The sequence below is a fragment of the Pan troglodytes genome, chromosome 12, assembly GCF_028858775.2.
Source record: "Pan troglodytes isolate AG18354 chromosome 12, NHGRI_mPanTro3-v2.0_pri, whole genome shotgun sequence".
Taxonomy (NCBI): Eukaryota; Metazoa; Chordata; class Mammalia; order Primates; family Hominidae; genus Pan; species Pan troglodytes.
In genome coordinates this window covers 83480035-83500389 of record NC_072410.2, presented here as the reverse complement: position 1 = coordinate 83500389, position 20355 = coordinate 83480035, and the positions used below count along the sequence as shown (strand labels likewise).

General features: G+C 35.2%; 1 protein-coding gene across 13 annotated transcripts in view; it reads right to left on the bottom strand.

Annotated features, from left to right (window-relative positions):
- MAP4K3 (mitogen-activated protein kinase kinase kinase kinase 3) overlaps window positions 1-20355 on the bottom strand; it is a 187367-nt gene that overhangs the window by 30037 nt on the left and 136975 nt on the right. For 8 of the 13 annotated variants that reach the window (XR_010149572.1, XM_016948387.3, XM_016948388.3 and 5 more), the window contains 9 exons: window positions 20048-20106; window positions 18125-18157; window positions 13540-13578; window positions 13083-13136; window positions 10610-10652; window positions 8432-8591; window positions 7161-7273; window positions 2855-2896; window positions 611-695 (listed from right to left, as the gene is read on the bottom strand). Coding sequence is in view for 10 of the 13 variants with exons in the window: in XM_016948387.3 (XP_016803876.1) it covers window positions 611-695; window positions 2855-2896; window positions 7161-7273; window positions 8432-8591; window positions 10610-10652; window positions 13083-13136; window positions 13540-13578; window positions 18125-18157; window positions 20048-20106 (628 nt within the window). In the remaining 3 variants the exon portion in view is untranslated. The remainder of the gene's footprint in view (window positions 1-610; window positions 696-2854; window positions 2897-7160; window positions 7274-8431; window positions 8592-10609; window positions 10653-13082; window positions 13137-13539; window positions 13579-18124; window positions 18158-20047; window positions 20107-20355) is intronic. The other 5 variants (XR_010149573.1, XR_010149574.1, XM_016948389.3 and 2 more) reach the window with 1 other exon arrangement.

Below are 20355 nucleotides of genomic sequence, written 5' to 3'. Positions count from 1 at the left end.
AATGAAGCTATTGGCCAGTGGCTCCTGTCTGTAATCTCAGCACTTTGGGAGGCTGAGGCGACAACTGCTTGAGCCCAGGAGTTCGAGACCAGCCTGGGGAACACAGAGAGCTCCCATCTCTACAAAAAATTAAAAAACAAAAACAGCTAGGAATGGTGGCATGTGCCTCCAGTCCTAGCTACTCGGGTGGCTGAGGCAGGGGGATTGCATAAGGCCAGAAGTTTGAGGTTATAGTGAGCCATGATCATGCCACTGTACTCTAGCCTGGGTGGCAGAGCAAAACATTTTCCCTATAAATAAAAAATAAAAAAAGATACCAGACTACTGTGCAGCAGCAGCAGAAACATTTCTGGAGGAAACTAGGGTGGCTCAGAATACATGGCTTCACTATATTGATATGGTAACTATACAGTGAAATTTTAATGTTATGTGTCACCTCAAACACTGATAACAGCACAAAGAAACATATTTACCTTAAAATTAAAAAAAAATTATAACAAAACTTTTTTTCCCCAGAAAGATACTCAGAAAATAAACAAAATCACAAATGCTTTCATGGCCCCAGTTTTAAAAAATTAGGAAGATAACAGATAAAAACACACAATACTACCTCTTGTATCTGGGTTTATCCATGATGATGCACAGTGAATTTTCAAGGGACACCCATTAAAAACTTTTGAAAAACATGCACCCATCTAGGGAAACAAAGAATAACCAATATGAAACAGTGACAAGTAACAGTCTTTAACATATAAAATGTAACTATGATCTATTTTAATGTGAGAGTCTATAGATAGTATACTGAAATTATGAACATCTTCAAATTTACAGAAGTAAGTGTAAGAAATCATCATAGTCATTTGCCTAACAGTGGTACCACAAGTTTCCAGGTGCCACAGTAATTTTATTTGGAAAAAAGAGAAAAAAAAAAAGGTCTTATTTTTTCTATCTTTTCAACTAAACAAAGCAATAATAGGAACGAATTCTGCATAATAATGTATCTTACATGCTCCATGTCAAGAGCAATACAATAGTCTCTGGTAAAAAGGAAATCATAATCTCTACAAAGGAAGACATTTTTCTTGTTTGGTTTTATGAGCCTAAAAATGGTATTAAAAATTGAATTTCACATTACAAACTGAAACAGGTATGGCTGATTTGAAATTCATATATGTGCTTCAACCTCCAAACACAGACTTTTATTTTTATTTTTTTCAATTAAGCAATCTGATTATTTCCCTGGAAAGATTCATTAAAAAGCTTAACTCTTTGATGTTAATATTACTTATCAAGTCCATTTACAAACTTTTCAGATAATAAATATATCATAATGAAATATATCACCCATTTGAACTTTATATTATCAAAGAGCAAAATATTAACTCTGAAATTATCCTTCTGGTTAAATACTCAAGGTACAAGAATGTTGACTCAGGTAATCACTTTTACTACTGACAACTTGAGGGAAAAACAGTACAAAAATATTTTTGGTCAGAGAAAATTTCAGTATTTGCCATGTTGGCCTAAATTAAAAGAACAGCATTTGTGCATCATTTTATAGAAGGAATGTCTTCCTCACAAACACGGAGGTAACATACTGAACGAAAACATCACTAGTTGACAATAATGGATTAAAAATATTAACATAATTAAAACATGGACCTTAAAATTTCCCTTTTAATGACAGAAATCTACCAAACAATATACTTTTAAAGACTCTGGTACCAAAAAAGAACAATTTAGCTTGGCAATACCATCAAGTAGTAGCAGACCAATAGAAACATGTCTTTAGGATGTAGGGCAGAAACTATCATTTAACTAACCCTAATAACGACCTTTTAAGACAGCTACGGAAATTTCTGTGTTAGGGTACTGCTAACCCCTAGAAATTTAAATGACAAAACGAAGAACAAAAACAATCAAGCCAGTTCCCAATCTTAAGCTAATTTGTATAGCTGGAGTCTACCTGGCATTCCACAGATAGCTTTTCCCTGTCAAACTGCAAGCCTGAGGTAAGTGTTTTATCTTACAGTCAAGTGGGAAAATCTGCCCTATTGTATGTATTTCTCTGCTGTAATATATATGCTATATAATATAAAGTATACTGTATAAATCAATATTAAAAATTATTTTAAAATATTTATAATTTAAGTATTATATAAATTACAAACATAAAGTATATATATTTTGTAACATATAGTTTATAAAGTATACTCTGTGCTAATTAAAAAGTAGAATTTAAAGGTAAAAAACGGCAAGGCGTGGTGGCTCACACTTGGGATCCCAGCACTTTGGGAGGCCGAGGTGGGCACATCACCTGAGGTCAGAAGTTCAAGACCAGCCTGGCCAATATGGTAAAACCCGCCTCTATAAAAACACACAAAAAATTAGCCAGGCATGGTGGCAGGCACCTATAGTCCCAGCTACTCGAGAGGCTGAGGCAGGAGAATGGCATGAACCTGGGAGGTGGAGCTTGCAATGAGCTGAGATTATGCCACTGCACTCTAGCCTGGGCACAGAGTGAGACTCCGTCTCAAAAAAAAAAAAAAGAAAAAGGGCAGGCATGGTAGTTTATGCCTATAATCACAGCACTTTGGGAAGCCAAGGTGGGCAGATCACTTGAGGCCAGGAATTCGAGACCAGCCTGGCCAACATGGTGAAACTCTGTCTCTACTAAAAATACAAAAATTAGCGGGGCATGGTGACACATGCCTGTAATTAAATTAGCAATCTTATAGATTTTTTTTCAATAATAATGAAAGTTCTTTCAAACAGACAAAAAAAAACCTAAGCAAAGATAACACACACAAGTGACTTAGCTTGAAACTTAGCCTACTCCATATTTAGTACTTACATGCACTTTAGGTGTTGGAGGAAGACCATTACTAATAGGCTTCTAGAAAAAGAACACATGTATGATTACACTTTTTTTGCTGCTGTTTGATATAATAATACTGTATTTCAAACACATTTATTCAAATAAAATACATGAATACATTCTTTGTAAAACAAAACATTACAGTTAAGGCTGAAGTTCCCCATAATTCTTTCACAATGCACTATTTCTAGTACTTGCCCCAGAAAAACTAGTTTGGTGTAAAACCTTCCAAATCTTTCTCTAGTGAATTAGATATACTTATGTAATCATATGGCTTTCCAGACATTTTTGGTATATATGTAAATACATGTTCCCATAGAAAATAGTGTTTTTGTGTGTGTTAGGAATTTAAAACACAAAAAGTTATACACTATCTGCAGGTTCTTTGCCTTAAAATTGGACAGTAATCCATATCGGTCATGTAGACTTAGTTCATTTGTTTTAACTGCAGCATGGCATAAATATACTTTATTTAGCTATCCTTAAACATTATTCGGTATTTAGATTATTGTCAATATTTTACTAGAACACAGATGCTGAAATAAACATTCCTGTATATACCTACTTACACAGTGTATGAGTGGATGTCTTTATTGGTATACTGTGAGAAGTATACCGCAGTATGGGTATACTGAGAAACTACTGATACACAGGGTCTCTATCTTTTACATTTTAGTGCATATTGACTGTCAAACTGCTTTTCAGAGTGCACCTATCCCATCACATCCACCAGCAATGTATGAGAGCTCCTGGTTCTTTCTAGTCTCACAGCAATATCACCAAGCTGATTAGTAAAAAACCTTTTCTCTTGTGCTCCTCATTAATTTGCATGCCTCTGACTGCTAGGAAGATTAAGAATCTTTTTAACCCAGTGTTTATTTGCTATCTGTATTTCCTCTTTTGTGAATTCTTTTCCCATTTTTTTAAAATGAGTTATCTTTTTTTCATATCTATTTCTTGGAGCTTTTAAAAATATATTCTAGGTTTGAGTATTTTATCTGTTATATATATACAACAAATAGTTTCTCCTTGTGTAGATAATCTTCACCATGTTTACAGTGAGTTTTGCTAAGTGAAGTTCCAAATTTTGATGAATTCAAATATATTAATCATTGGTTAGAGTATACAGGCAATTATAAGGAGAAGAAATGTAACACATTTGCTCACCCACACTATGCTGAAGAATGCCAGATATTTCTCCAAGTGGCCACATTCTTGAGTATACGAACTGTCCCCTGAGAGGGAACCCCCTGGGTATACTTTAAACATGAACTTTGTGACAGTCTACATTTCTTTCAAGGTTAATCTCAGTAACATCATTTTAAGGAATGACATTCTAATTTTTCCCTAGAGCTGCCATACATCAGAATCACTTAAACAATGAGATGAAAACTAATAAAAAAGCTACTGTTAATTGATTTCACATATACAACATAAAAATATAACATTTCTGAAATTAAAATGACATACTTTGTAGATGTATTTTTGAGGATGCGCACATCTTATTATTGCCAATAATTTCTGATACCTTTTTATTCCATCTTGCAAATAATTTATATTTTTTCTTATATTGATGTTATTAAATTATCTGATGTCATCTATTTTAGCAAAGCATCTTTTTTTGTTGTTGCTTTTTTATTTTTTTTGAGACAGTCTTGCTCTGTTACCCAGGCTGGAGTGAAGGGGCACGATCTCGGGGTCACTGCAACCTCTGCCTCCCAGGTTCAAGTGATTCTCGTGCCTCAGCCTCCTGAGTAGCTGAGATTACAGGCGCCAGCCTCCTGAGTAGCTGAGATTACAGGCGCCTGTCACCACACCCGGCTGTTTTTGTATTTGTAGTAGAGATGGGGTTTTACCATGTTGGCCAGGTTGGTTTTGAACTCCTGGCCTTAAATGATCCACCTGTCTTGGCCTCCCAAAGTGTACGCATTATAGGTGTGAGCCACTGTGCCCGGCCTAGCAAAACATCATTTTAAATTAGGGAGCTCTGAGTGTTATAACTCTCAGATTTAACCTAAGCACTAATAGAACTGGTTGTAAATATTATTTAAAATAAATAAGGCTGGGCGCAGTGGCTCACGCCTGTAATCCCAGCACTTTGGGAGACTGAGGTGGGCAGATCATGAGGTCAAGGGTTCGAGACCAGCCTGACCAACATGGTGAAACTCCGTCTGTACTAAAAATACAAAAAGTAGCCAGGCATGGTGGTGTGCACCTGTAATCCCAGCTACTCAGGAGGCTGAGGCAGGAGAATCACTTGAACCCAGAAGGTGGAGGTTGCAGTGAGCCAAAATTGTGCCACTGCACTCTGGCCTGGGTGACAGAGCGAGACTCCATCTCAAAATGAATAAATAAATAAATAAAATAAAATAAAATAAATTTATTATTTATTATCATTTAATTTTTTTTAGAGATATGGTCTTGCTCTGTCACCCAGGCTGGAGTGCAGTGGCAGGCAAGCATAGCTCACTGTAACCTCAACCTTCTGGGCTCATGTGATTCTCCTGTCTCAGCCTCCTGAGCAGCTAGGATTATGGGTGCATGCCACCATGTCTGGCTCAATTTTTATTTTTTGTAGAGACAGGGTTTTGCTATGTTGCCCAGGCTGGTCTTGAACTTCTGCTCTCAAGTGATCCCCTTGCCTTTTCCACTGAAAGCACTGGGATTACAGATGTGACGGCTGTAAATAATTTCAAGAATTACAGCATAAACTGTAAGCATGCTTCAATATATCACTGATACTGTTTATCCTATGATAGAGCCATGGACATATTTATTTCAGAATTACTGAAACAGTTCCTTATCTTAATGAAGTAAGGTAACAGAAAAAGTGAACTAAAAATGCATACATAAAAAATGTTTACTTAGTACCATTGGAAAGGTTAAAAAAAAAGTTTACATCTGTCAAAGGCTATTTATTTTATACTGTGTTACAGTCACTCAGCTGCATTTTTGTACTATTATGTTAGCAGGTCTGTTAAAATTTAAATTGTTGAAAGCAAAAAGGCACTGCTCAGTTGGACAGAACTTCATAAAACCCATTCCTAAATTTCAGAAATTACAATGAATAACACCAAATACTTTACGTGAATTTTAAGAGTAATATGTCATATTGTATAGTGAAATATTTTTAAAAAGTTAAACAGATATAGCACAAAAGACTCTAGTGATGTGCTTACTGCAGAAACCATAGCATACTGAATGTACTAGACAAACATACTGAATATACTAGAAATTTCTATAAAAATAACAAATATTAGTGTATACAAAAACTTCCAAAAAATCCTATTCATCTCGTTGACATCTGTTGAGATATTGGGGGTTTTAAGGATTTTCTACTATTTTAAATTCTATGATGATAGTTGAATGTCTTCCAGTGATCGTAAGTCAATTCTTTACAAATGTTTAAAATGTTTCATCTCTTATGATCCCTGATGAATAACATTTATGTTTTAATAGTTCTGATGTTTTAGCTAACATTTGTGATAGGAGTAGCTGCTAAGACTAATTTCACCTTTCTCGAAGTGGTAAGAGCAGCAATGTCACTACTTATGTAATCTCTAACAGTGGTTCCCCAACCTTTTTGGCATCAGGGACTGGTTTCATGGAAGACAATTTTTCCACAGATGGGGGTTGAAGGGGAGGGATGTTTTGGGGATGAAACTGTTCCACCTCAGATAATCAGGCATTAGTTACATTCGTGTAAACAGCGTGCAACCTAGATCCCTTGCATGCACACTTCACAACAGGGTTTGCGCTATGAGAATCTAATGCTGCAGCTGACCTGACAGAAGGTGGAGCTCAGGTGGTAATGCTCACTTGCCCACTGCTCACCTCCTGCTGTGTGGCCTGGTTCCTGACAGGCCACTGACCATTACTGGTCTGCGGCCCAGGGGTTGGGGACCCCTGATCTATAGTTAGAAATTTGTCCTGGGGTAGAACCTACAGCTTTCTTTATCTATGTCCTTCTTTCCATAACTTCATGAGACTGTAAGAGAAACTATCAAGAATCAATTATCCTCAATGAGAATAATAATAGTTATTTTGTGAACAATCTAAATAATGTAAACGATAAAAAGCCATCATTCAAGTTTACCATAGCTAAGTCACTTTTTTCAAGATTTAAATAATCTATTCACCATTATAATTAATATACTAAAATATCAATATAGTAATTGTAAAATATACTAGTGCTATAGTGTCACTAATTGTAAGCATAAAACTAACTTAACAGTTAAAAAGGAAACAAATACAAGTAGAACTTATGACTATCAATACCTACTGGTACATCTTTCTTTTCTTTTCTTGAAAGGTTTGTGCCTCTATGTTCATTCTGTTGTTGACATAATGAGCCATCTCGTTCACCATTTAACTGGAAGGAGCTCATTCCATTTCCTTCAATAAGATATATTCATTGAAAATGATTAATCTTCATGAAAACTTTCATTCAGAAAGTTATCAAGTAGGAAAGAAAAAATATTAACTCTGAGATAGTGTCATTATTCATTTGGGATCACCCAATCAGAATATTTACTATGCAAGTAAGACGTCATTTATATATATGTTCTTCTATTTATACCTCTATTTCTGGCATATTAGGCAAATTTAAATTCAGGTTGTATATAAGTGCATGTATTTGTTAGCATTAAAAAACCAAATACTGAATTCATAACTACTTTTAGAAAAGGGGTGATTTATTATTATGTCATCCAAGAAACTTTAGTTGCTCTTTTTTTTTTTTTTGAGAAGGAGTTTTGCTCTTATCACCCAGGCTAGAGTGCAATGGCGTGATCTTGGCTCAGTGCAAACTCCGCCTCCCAGGTTCAAGCAAGCGATTCTCCTGCCTTAGTCTCCCAAGTAGCTGGGACTACAGGCATGCGCTACCACGCCCAGCTAATTTCGTATTTTTTTTTTTAGTAGAGACGGAGTTTCACCATGTTGGTCAGGCTGGTCTCAAACTCTTGACCTCAGGTGATCCACCTGCCTCGGCCTCCCAAAGTGCTGGGATTACAGGTGTGAGCCACCATGCCCAGCCTAGTTGCTCTTTTTTAAAATCGCTTCTTCTGGATAAACACAGAGGAGTCTTTACAGTGTTAAAATAGCACCTTCTAGTATTAATTTGGAGGCAAATACCTAGCAAATAATACCAATTATTTTTTTAGAAATGATTAAATGAAATAAGGAGTTAGGACAAGGTACTCTCTTCTAAAACAGGAGTAACCTAGACGCAAAACACATTTTCCATGTTTGTTCATAGTTTAATTTGCATTGTTTCCACACCGTAGCTAAATGAATGGGGAACCAGTCTCTAGAAGAGAGAAGGCTAAATATGAAATGAGAAATGAGGACAAAATATCTCAGACTGTGTCATAGGGAATTCTGTCATAAAAACACTTTAAGCTAGTAGGCAAAAAGCAGAAAACATCTCCATAGCCATTGCTTTCCTTCTGTCCTCCACCAAAAGAATTTCAAATAATCTCTTAAAAGAAAGTTTTTTTTCTCCCCATAGTATGAAAACCTGGTAACATATTTGCTGTCACCCTCCACCATTACCTAAGGCAACAGGTTTGTGTGGGGGTAATCTGGGAGGTGGTGGTCTAGGTGGAACTTGGGATGGCTTTGCTGGGCTCCCTGACATGGGACATCTCTTGATTGTTCCTTGATTTTCATCCTCAGTAGAATGCATTTCCTGTGGTATGAAGATAGACTTAGGCTGAAATAATATAGAAAAAGAGACCAACGATGAAACATCAAATTATTTTCCTGAAGTAAGTACTATTATACATTAAAAGCTTTCAAATTATTTCTACTATACATTAGAGGTTTACCAGATGAGTTTAAAGGTTACTCAACCATCCAATTCAGACTATCTTATTGTTTTAAATATATTCTAAAAATGTAAACTAAAATGTGTACATCTCAGGTTTTGCTGCTGTGCAAATAAAAGGGCCTCTAAGTCGACTTTTTAATTAATTCCTCACAAGTCTCCCCACTTAGACTAGCCAAATAAAAAAATATTTTAGTCTTTCTTATCTCCTTCAATTTAAATGAATCTCTTTTTATTTCAAATATTCAGACTAGTCAAAGTTCAGCTCCGTATCAAGGCTAATCTAAGCTGTCTCTTAGATGACTCAATGTCTTTATGGTAATGCTTAATCTTTCAGACCAGGGGCATGAGAGGATACCAATTAAAATGTTATCATGTGGCCGGGTGCGGTGGCTCACGCCTCTAATCCCAGCACTTTGGGAGGCTGAGGCGGGCGGATCACGAGGTCAGGAGATCGAGACCATCCTGGCTATCATGGTGAAACCCCGTCTCTACTAAAAATACAAAAAATTAGCTGGGCGTGGTGGCGGGTGCCTGTAGTCCCAGCTACTCAGGAGGCGGAGGCAGGAGAATGGCGTGAATCCGGGAGGCGTAGCTTGCAGTGAGCCAAGATAGCGCCACTGCAGTCCAGCCTGGGCGAAAGAGCGAGACTCCATCTCAAAACAAAACAAAACAAAAAAACAAAAAACGTTATCATGTTGGAGAATACAAACATAGCAATATGGGATGCCTGAGACACTTTCTGTACAAACAATGGAAAAATCTACAGTTGGCTGATGGTTTGTAGAACTTATAACGTGTCTCTTATTATTGCTCAGCACTTACTTCTTTGAAATTCAGATCTCTTTACTTCTGCTATGATAAAACTAAACAAGCAAGTACAGCATTATTTACTTGCATGAATCAGGATTTTCTCAATTGTATAAAATGAAAATAAATAAAAATAGTAATAAAGCGAATGACAAGACTGTTAAGACTCCAACTCTCATTTGTAACACTTTGATTTTAAACTTTAAAGCAGCTCATATTATAATTAAAATTTGCTATGCATATGAACTTATAAAATAAAATATATATTAGCTCATTTTACCTTTAAAAAAAACAACCCATCAGTTGAAATTACTATTTTAGAATGATTTTGTTTGGAAAAATAATTTTGTTGTTAAAAAGCATTTAAAAATTGTACTATTTTGTATTTTTAATTAAAACTATCTTTTGAAAATTAAATATCTATGATGATAAATTACTATCCTTTATTCATTCTTAGAAGTCAGGAATAGATTGCAGATTTTGAGAAAAACAATCTTGTAAGAAATGTGAGTTTTCTAACCCAAGTCAAATAACACTAATCCATTAATACAATCATTTTCAGTGTAAATTCCTAGGACTTGTTACTTAGAATGAACATTAAATAAGGCCAGGCACAGTGACTCATGCCTGTAATCCCACAGCTTTGGGAGGCCAAGGCAGGCAGATCACCTGAGGTCAGGAGTTTGAGCCAAGCCTGGCCAACATGGCAAAACCCAGTCTCTACTAAAAAATACAAAACTTTAGCTGGACCTGGTGGTGCGTGCCTGTAATCCCAGCTATTGGGGAGGCTGAGGCAGGAGAATTGCTTGAACCCGAGAGGAGGAGGCTGCAGTGAACCGAGATCATGCCACTGTACTCCAGCCTGGGTGACAGAGTGAGACTGTCTCAAAAAAAAAAAAAAAAAAAAAATGAACACTAAATATAAGTTGGGCATTATAAAATGAGACAAATATAATAAAAAATCATTTACTTATATCAACTTCATGATTTTTCTTTGTGGATCACAAATGAATAGCTAGAAAAACTCTCAGCAAAGTATTAAATTGGCAGAACAATAACACACATATATCAAATTGAAAAATAAATCTGTCTACCTTTGGTGGCAAAGGAGGTGGAACTTTTGCTTTCAGAGTTGAGCTAAAAACAGAAAAGTTTAGAATCAGAACTATTCATTTTACAAATGAATCAATCCTAAAATATAATAATTTTTTCAAAGACATAAAAAAGCTGCAAAGACAAATATCATTTTCTAAGATTGTAAGTTTTTTCTAAAGTATTTTGTGAAATGTTGCTAGAGGTATTATTCAGAAGTAACTGGGAACTGGAGGACATTATGTTAAGTGAAATAAGCCAAAACAGAAAGTTAAACACCGCATGTTCTTACTCATGTGGAAGCTAAAAAAAAAAGTTGATCTCATAGAAGTAAAAAGCAGAACATAGGATACTAGGAACTGGGAAGGTCAGGGAAAAGGGGAAGAAAGGGAGAGATTTGTTAAAGAATACAAAATTACAGTTATGTAAATACTTACAGTATGCAAGTATTACTACTCTCTTATACCACTGTAGGATGACTATAGTTAACAATAATGGGCCGGGTGTGGTGGCTCACACCTGTAATTCCAGCACTTTGGGAGGCTGAGGTGGGCAGATCACGAGGTCAGGAAATCAAGACCATCCTACCATCGTGGCTAACATGGTGAAACACCATCTCTACTAAAAATACAAAAAAATTAGCCAGGTGTGGTGGCGGGTGCCTGTAGTCCCAGCAGGAGAACGGCGTGAACCCGGGAGGCAGAGCCTGCATGCAGAGAGCCGAGATCACACCACTGCACTCCAGCCTGGGTGACAGGGCAAGACTCTGTCTCAAAAAACAAAACAAAACAAAAAACCAATAATGTGTTATTTAGTTGCAAATAGTTAGAAGGAGGATATTGAATGTTCCAACACAAAGAAATGATAAATGTTTGAGATGATGGATATGCTAATTACCCTGATCAGATCACTACATTATATGTATCAAAACGTTACTATGTACCACAGAAATTTGTATTATAATTATTTCAGTTAAAAGAATTAAATTCAATTTAAAAAGAAGTAATTGGGTAATACACTTTCTTGGTTCCAAGTACTATATTGTAATTAAAACTGGGAAAGATAATTATAATTCCAGTTTATATCAACTGAAAGGTAAATAATTAAGAACATAAGCCACATCTGGCTTATGAAATAAATGATACAGTATAAAATATATCACATTGTAAACTTCATTTTTGCTACTGTTAGATATGAAACATCTTTGATGAAGCTCATCAAAAACTATATATATGCTTTATGAAATTATATGCAGAATGTGACTGAAGTTAGAATTCATTATAACTCAGGATCAGTTTTAGAAACAGAAAGAGGCTGGTCACAGTGGCTCATGCCTGTAATCCCAGCACTCTAGGAGGCTGAGGTGAGCAGATTGCTTGAGCTCAGGAGTTCGAGCCCAGCCTGGACAACATGGTGGAAACCCATCTCTACCAAAAAATAGAAAATTAGGAAGTGTGGAGGTGCAGTCCCAGCTACTCAGGAGGCTGAGGTGGGAGGACTGCTTGAGCCAGGAGGTCGAGGCTGCAGTGAGCCAAGATCACACCACTGCACTTCAGGTGGGCCATAGAGCAAGCAAGACCCTTTCTCAAAAGAAAGAAAGAAAAAATTGTAATATGATGAAGCACAAATGTCTCAGATGGGGATTTCAAGGCCTAGAAAGTTTATGTAACTTTACCCAAGATCAACCTATGCCCTCAACTGCTACTCAAGTGCTCTTATCATTTTACCATGAAACTGCATCTTTATTAAAAAAAAAAAAGTAAACATCAATGCATACACAATAGTAAAAATATTCCTCCTTTAAAACTATATACATCCAAAGTATTTGTTCACTTGAAATATAACAGATTAAAATTTAATCAAATTTATAATAAGCTTCTTTGTAGTTGTAGTAAAATTACAGCAGCTATCAATCACTGATAAATCTACAATAAAAAATTATGGTCATTTGGAAAAAATGGACTGAAATGTGTCACTATAAAATTCACATGTTGAAGTCTTAACCCACAACGTGACTATATTTAGAGATGGGTTTTTAGGAAGTAATTAAGCTTAAATGAGGTTGTAACAGTGGGATCCTAATCCTATGGATTGGTGATCTTACGAGAGAGAGAGATCACTCTTACCCGATTCCACCATGTGCATACACTGAGGAAAGGCCACGTGAAGACATGGCCAGAAGACGGCTGTCTGCAAGCCAAGAAGGCAGCCCTCACCAAGTTGGTTGGTACCTTGATCTTGAACTTCCCACCTCCAGAACTGTGAGAAATAAATTTCTGTTGTCTAAGTCTATGGTATTTTGTTATGTCAGCCCAAGTTAATGTAACTAGAATAGAAAAAAGGAAGGAAACTGAGGTACAACCCATGATATTGTGTTACTGATATTGAAATTTCCATCAATATTAAGCTGCCAGATTGATGAAATCAGGTCAAATGACACCTTTTCTTTTTACCAAAAACAGAGACAGAACTTACTGTTTAGATTCATCATCATCTCCTTCATCATCTTCTAAATGTGCGACGTGTCCTCTAAATAAAAAGGATAATGTCATTGTTATTAAATGGATTTTACCAAAACAGTAAGAAGAAATTTTAGAAAATGCAGGAAAAGCTACTGTAAGATAAAATTTTATTTCTGCATCTTTATAGGATAGGATAGATTCAGAATCAAAACAAGGAACTGGGAGCGGTGGATCGTGATGTCCGTTACTAGGGAGGATGAGGTGGAAAGATCGCTTGAGCCCAGGAGTTCAAGGCTGCAGTGAGCTATGATCACACCACTGCAATTCAGCCTGGGCAACAGAGCGAGACCCTATCTCTATTAAAGAAAAAAAAGACAACTCAAACAAATAGGCTACATAACAGAGAAGAAGGCAAACTGACTTTACTTGTCTGTGACATAAAGTACTTTAAGATTAAAAATTAAAATTACCGCTGATGCAATTCTTCTTCAACAGACTTGAGAAGACTCCTTAAAAGAAAAAACAAAAACAAAAAATAATGTGAATAAATTATCAAAGGAATATCGAATGTGTTTTTATCATTTTAACCTTAACCATACATTTTTTGAATGATTACTTTTTTACCATTTACTGAAAATTTGCTAGTGATCACCTCTGCAACCATAAAACATCAAGTTATATTTAATGAAATACCTCTATTTTCCTGTTGCCAATGTCTTTATATTAATGTATTTTAAATGAACAAAATAAATCCTAATATTTATTGAAAAATACCAATTCAAACAGAAGACAACTCACCATGGAATGTCACAACAGTACTGACAAAACAATAATTGCAGGGTCATAGCCAGGAGTTTCCAGGATTCAAATTTTACCTGGAATTTTATACCTGACACCTGACATTATATATACTTTCTTTTTCTTAAAATAAGGAAGGTGACACACTTCAAAATAACATCATGCTCTCAGGCAATCCTACAAAATGAAACTCACCATGTTGGATCTCTCTGCGGAAGCATGCATGCATGTGATGTGAATACATGAATGTAGTAGCACTTTGCTTTCACGGAAGACACTCACTTACCTGAAGGATTTGTTCTCCAGTGGTGCACGGGCAAACACATTTACACTTTTGGGAGACTAAGCCTGTATCAGACCAGGTCGAGGATTTTACCATTAGGAGCAGTATACAAAACTTTAATTTTCAGGAATGTAAGAGAGAACTATGGCATTCCTGAAGTTCCCTTACTTCTTTTTACTGCAAGTTCATGCAGCATACCTCCTAAATTACACTCTTCAAGCATAAAGACTCGATAGACTTCTCAAAGCTAATAGGGGAGATAAATATAGTTACTAATATACTACTGGGATAAAAGAGAGTCAGCAAAAATTTTACTCTCCCTAAAAGTTATAAGGTAGCACCTTTTGATTATTTCCCCTCCTAATACATATCAGGAAAAACTGCCCTTAAAATTACAAAACATAAAACTAGAGAAACTGAAAGGTATGGTTATCTACTGTAAGCAATTAACAGAATAGGTTTTAGTCATCAATATTTTAATTAGCCTAGATTAACAACAATTTAAATTTTAAAAAATGAAAAACTTATGACTCCAGAGTGGTAAATTCTATAGGAAAACCACAAACTATTTGCAAGTCCTATTTTGGAGATACAAAAAGTGAGGTACCACAGTCAAATATTATCTTATTCACAAAGCTCTCCAAGGGCCAACTCTAAGAAAGCAGGAGCTTCTGTCTAGAGGCACTAGAGCAAAATGCAGACAGGCTTTAAAGCCAAGACGGCCTGAATCTGAATCCCGCCTTCACCATCACAGGATATGGCACTGGATAAGTTACTCTGATTTCTCTATGCTTTGGTTTCCAGCTATGTAAAGTAGAAATTACCTCAGTACTTATTTCAAAGTGGCTGTCAGAAGGTCTACTGAATTAATGTAGGTAAAGTGCCCAGAAGGGTAATTTAGGACAGAGTTGGGACTTGATTAGTATTTTCTTTATTACTATTGGCTAAATAACATTTCCTTAAACTAGCAGTTCTCAAATTGTGGTATAAAAATCCTGGGGTCTCTTAGTCTCCTGTAGGGGTCTGCAAGGTCCAAACTATTTTCACAATATGTAATACCTTTGTTGCTCTTATTTTCTCATGAGTATACACTGGAGTTTTCCAGAGACTACAAGATGTGTGATACCACAACAGATTGAATGCAGTAGCAGACATGAGAATTTAGCTGTCTTCTATTAAGGCAATGTTAACAAGACTTGAAAAAAAAAAAAGTAAAACAATGCTACTTTTTTTTACTAATATTATTTTGTCTCATAAAAAATAGCTATTTTTTTCATAAAAAAATGTTATTAGTGGACCTCAACAAAAAGTGTTCTGCAGTGCACTGACATATATAATAAAACCTTTTATGGCAATTATTCACTGCCTCTGAGTCTCAGGAGAGAAATCAGAGGTGTTATAAGAAACCACTGTGAAGAGCTGGCATTTGAGTTGGTCCTTAAGAATGGAGATTTTTTTTTAAACACACACACAAAAGTATGTTATTTATAACAAACAATATTATTTAAAAAATATATTAACATTTTGAAAAGTTCTAAAGTTTAATTTTGAATACTATAAATATTGATAGTTATAACCCCTATAAACAAAAGCTCTTTGGAATACTCAATAATTTTAAACACTGTAAAAAAATCATGAGACCAAATATTTGAGAAGTGCTGCTTTAAACTATTTTACCAAATTAAACATAATGCATCTGAACTGTACAGTGGGCTTTTATGTAATTTTAGATGTGAAAAAATACTTTTTTGTTAAGCACATGACAATCTTTTTTGAGATATTTCTTTTTACAATAGAAAATATTAGGATTTGAATACAGGAAGATAATTTAAAATGTACCATATTTAATTGGATTTATATTGCATTCGCATTCCATGTTTTTTTTTTTTTTTTTTTGAGATGGAGTCTTGCTTTTTTGGTCCAGGCTGGAGTGCAGTGGTGTGATCTTGGCTCACTGCAACCTCCACCTCCCAGGTTCAAGCAATTCTCGTGCCTCAGCCTCCCGAGTAGCTAGGATTACAGGCGTGCACCACCATGCCCAGCTAATTTTTGTATTTTCAGTAAAGACTGAGTCTCACTATATTGCCCAGGCTGGTCTTGAACTCCCGGCCTCAAGTGATCCACCCGCCTTGGCTTCCCAGTGTTGGGATTACAGGTATAAGCCGTGAGCCATCACACCCAGCCAGCATTCCACTTTTTTAAAAAGAATCTTTCTGGGAGTTCTCTAACAATAAGAGAATGGTTGAATAAGTGACTACGAAAAAGCAGATAGCCCATGGCTCAGGGATTCATATGTATATTTTAATTCATTTACCTATAAATCCCCATTGTGTGTTAACATATTTTATTAATGAAATTACAGAATTAATACGGTCTTAATGAAAAGTAGGATGCATGATTTACTTTTTAGGCTTTATAAAAGAGAAAATGAAATATGGCTAAATTTGCTAAAAAGTCTGTTTACAGTAAATATTGCATCTTGAGAGCACTGGAGAAAATGTGATACTGATTTATTCACCAAGATTGAATGTTACACAATAAACAATGTCACTATTCACTAGTCCACTTGAATTCTTCTCTTATGGAAGTTTTATAAAGTAAATAACAAAACAAAACAAAAACAATGCTTTCAGATGCTGAATTCTAAGACAATCTAAAATGAGTAAGAAATGTTGACGAAAAGGTTAAAAATGAAACAATGTACAAACAGATACGGCAGAGGTCTAAAATGACCACCAAAATACTCAGCATATTTGCATTAGCTAAGGAATCAGTGCTGCGGTTATTAACATCTTTAAAAATTGTCTAACTGCCCCCAATCTGTAAGTACTGCTCTGATTACATTTCAAACAAACAAGCAAACAAACAAAAACCCTATTTCTCTAAAATTAAACAGCAGTTTTATTCACTCACATTTCTACTTGTTCATACAATCAACAATTATTTACTGAATAACTACCATAAATAAAGGCAACTAATAAGTATTTACTAAGTCCTAAATGTGCTAAATGCTTTATAGCAATTATTCCATTTCATCCTTAGCACCCTATGAGGCAGGTACTATTATATTATCCATTTTACTAGCAATAATAGAGGTAAATTTCTCAAAGTCATGTAGTTTATAGGAAAAGCCATCTGGCATTTACTACTACTATACTCAACTGTGCCAGGAATTGTGTAATTCAATGTACTCTTTAAACTATTACTTATTAGAAGAGAATTTACCTTCAACATTTTTGACCTAAATTAAAACAAAACATAAATAATTTAATGTTTTCTTTTCTTTTTTTTTTTGAGACGGAGTTGCACTCTTGTCGCCCAGGCTGGAGTGCAATGGCACGATCTCGGCTCACTGCAACCACCGCCTCCTGGGTTCAAGCGATTCCCCTGCCTCAGCCTCCCGAGTAGCTGGGACCTCAGGCGTGTGCCACCATGTCCAGCTAATATTTGTATTTTTAATAGAGACGGGGTTTCACCATGTTGGCCAGGCTGGTCTCGATCTCCTGACCTCAGGTGATCTACTCGCCTCAGCCTCCAAAAGTGCTGGGATTACAGGCGTGAGTCACCATGCCCGGCCTAGTGTTTTCTTTTAAAAATAATATTTTGTTGGTTTTAAATAAATTATCAGAAAAGCTGACCTTAGTGAGATTAGAATTCCAAAGAAAAGGAGACAAGCAAGTATAAGTCAAAGTACATATGCTTCCTGTTAGAAAAAGAAAAGACCTATGTTAACAATTATAATTAGATAGTTCCTGCATGGTCTGGAATAGGTAGAAACCCATCAATGGAAATCTGTCTGCCTGATCACCTATGGAGAAAGCAGGAAATCCCGTTTTTAAAACACTGCCTAATCACAAGAATAAAGCAGACATATCAGTACAGCAAGAGAAGTGCTACAATCCATGCTCATGTCACATGTATGTCTATACCTACACACGAAACACAGCCAAAGAGCAAACTTTTGGCCAACCTACCTTGCCAAGGGTTCGTTATATAGAATACAGTTCCTTAAGCAGGGATCCAATTCATCAAAAAATGAAGGTTGGGCAAATTATTAACATTTTACCTAGCCAAAATAACTATACACTACGAAAATGTCTAACAATCAGAAATCAGACAATGGAAACTAAGGAATCTGGAAAAGCATTTAGTGAGGGGCTACATTTTTTTTTTGTACTTCGCATGTACAGATTTTTAAAATGTATTTTAAATGAATCAAAAAAGGTAAAAAATATTTTCCGAAAAATTTCAGTCTCTTAAAATACACTAAAATTTGCTAACAAGGACCTTAAAATTAGGGACTTCATATTTAGAGAAAATAACATAAAAACACTTCAAAAATTTTTTTTATTTGCGAATCCACTATGAGACAAACTTTCCTTTGTTTTTCACCAACAAACTAAGACAATTTATAAATCACAAATAGTCAACTATTTAGGTAAAATTTCATTTTCTCTGCCAAGAAAATTTTACACTTATTTTCCATTTTAAAAAAACATAAATGCTAATAATAATAATGACTTAATAACAGTATCAAAGCTAATAATATCTTTAAAACTCTGATAGTATTTAACTGAAGTTCAGCTTAAATAAAAACTAATATATTTCTCCAGATTGTTATTAAAGCCTTTTCTCTCTGTTAGGAAAGGATAGCATATTTAACTAAAAAAATTAAACATTTGGTATTTAGTTTATTAAAAAAAGAGAGAAACATGATTTTGCATTATTACCCTTAAAACTAAGCTATTTGTCTTTAGTTACTATTTCTCAACTGCTTAACTTAAAATATGGGAATATATATGTCTCAACTCTCTAATGCAACCGAAATAATATTTTGAAATTTTGCGAGGCACGGTGGCTCACACCTGTAATCTTAGCACCTTCTGGGAGGCTGAGGCAGGTGGATCACTTGAGGCCAGGAGTTCGAGACCAGCCTGACCAACATGGTGAAACCCAGTCTCTACAAAAATACAAAAAATTAGCTTGGCATGGTGGCAGGCCCTTGTAGTCCCAGCTACTGGGAGGCTGGGGCATGAGAATCACTTGAACCCGGGAGGCGGAGGTTGAAGTGAGCCAAGTTCACGCCACTGCACTGCAGCCTGGGCAACAGAGTGACACTCTGCCTCAAAAAAAAGGAATTTTAAGTTGTTCTGACTATTAAAATAATATATGCACTGCTGGAAGATTTTGGTAATTTAAATTATATTCCCTTATAAATTAGTTTTTATCATGATAATTTATCCACAAACTTAGAAAATGAGACTCTAAGGGGAATAGCAAAATTCTGTCTCCCATCACACCTGGCAAATGAACAATTTAAATTGTTTATGTTTGTAAACTGCCTTTTAAACCTCTATGCCTCTATCAATTAGACAGTGCCTGGTGTAGAAGAGGCATTAAATAACTGTTGAATTTATTTACTGCATAGATTGGTAACTTTTAAGAATTCAGACACACATTTTAACTACTATCTTACTTTAAAAAAACCTTATAGCTAAAAAGTTAAGATTTCTAAGTTGTATGAATAATTCCAGCTGTTTTTAGTGACCAACCCATCTTAGAGATGTACCAAAGCAAGTTTTATAAGAAATAAACAGATCAATTTTAGAAATAAAGTGCTAAAACATGTATCTGCCTTCAGTGGCAATACATGTGGTTTTCTCTAACATACAAGATCACCAATGTAGCTTGATATAAAAAAATTATGTTGATGCTTCCCATTAGGACAACTATTAACTAAATAATGAGCAAGGAAGCAATGGAAAAAGGTGAAATGCATATTGTAAAATATATCTACCAGCCTAATACAATTTTCTACCTTAAATATTAAAATATAATATTAAAGGCAACTTAATCATTCTTGAATTTAAATTAAGTTTTAAAAGAACTTTACTTACTTGTTTGCACCTAAAAAGTAACTACCTTGGTGTCCTTGTCCATATTCCAGTTGCAGATCCTAATAGTACAAAATAAAATATTTAGCACAATAGCAGTATATGACACACCATGATACATTAATATATATAATACATATTATTTTTAAAAGATAAGTCCCAGACCCCCAAATAAATCTGTATTGCTATACATTCTTAAAAAGAAGGATTTCACGAGTTCATAGTCCTGATTTAAGTATTTTATTATTTGAGTGTTTTTCTTGGAATTTTTCTGAATAATATATGCAAAGTTTCATTTTTGGTTACTGTTA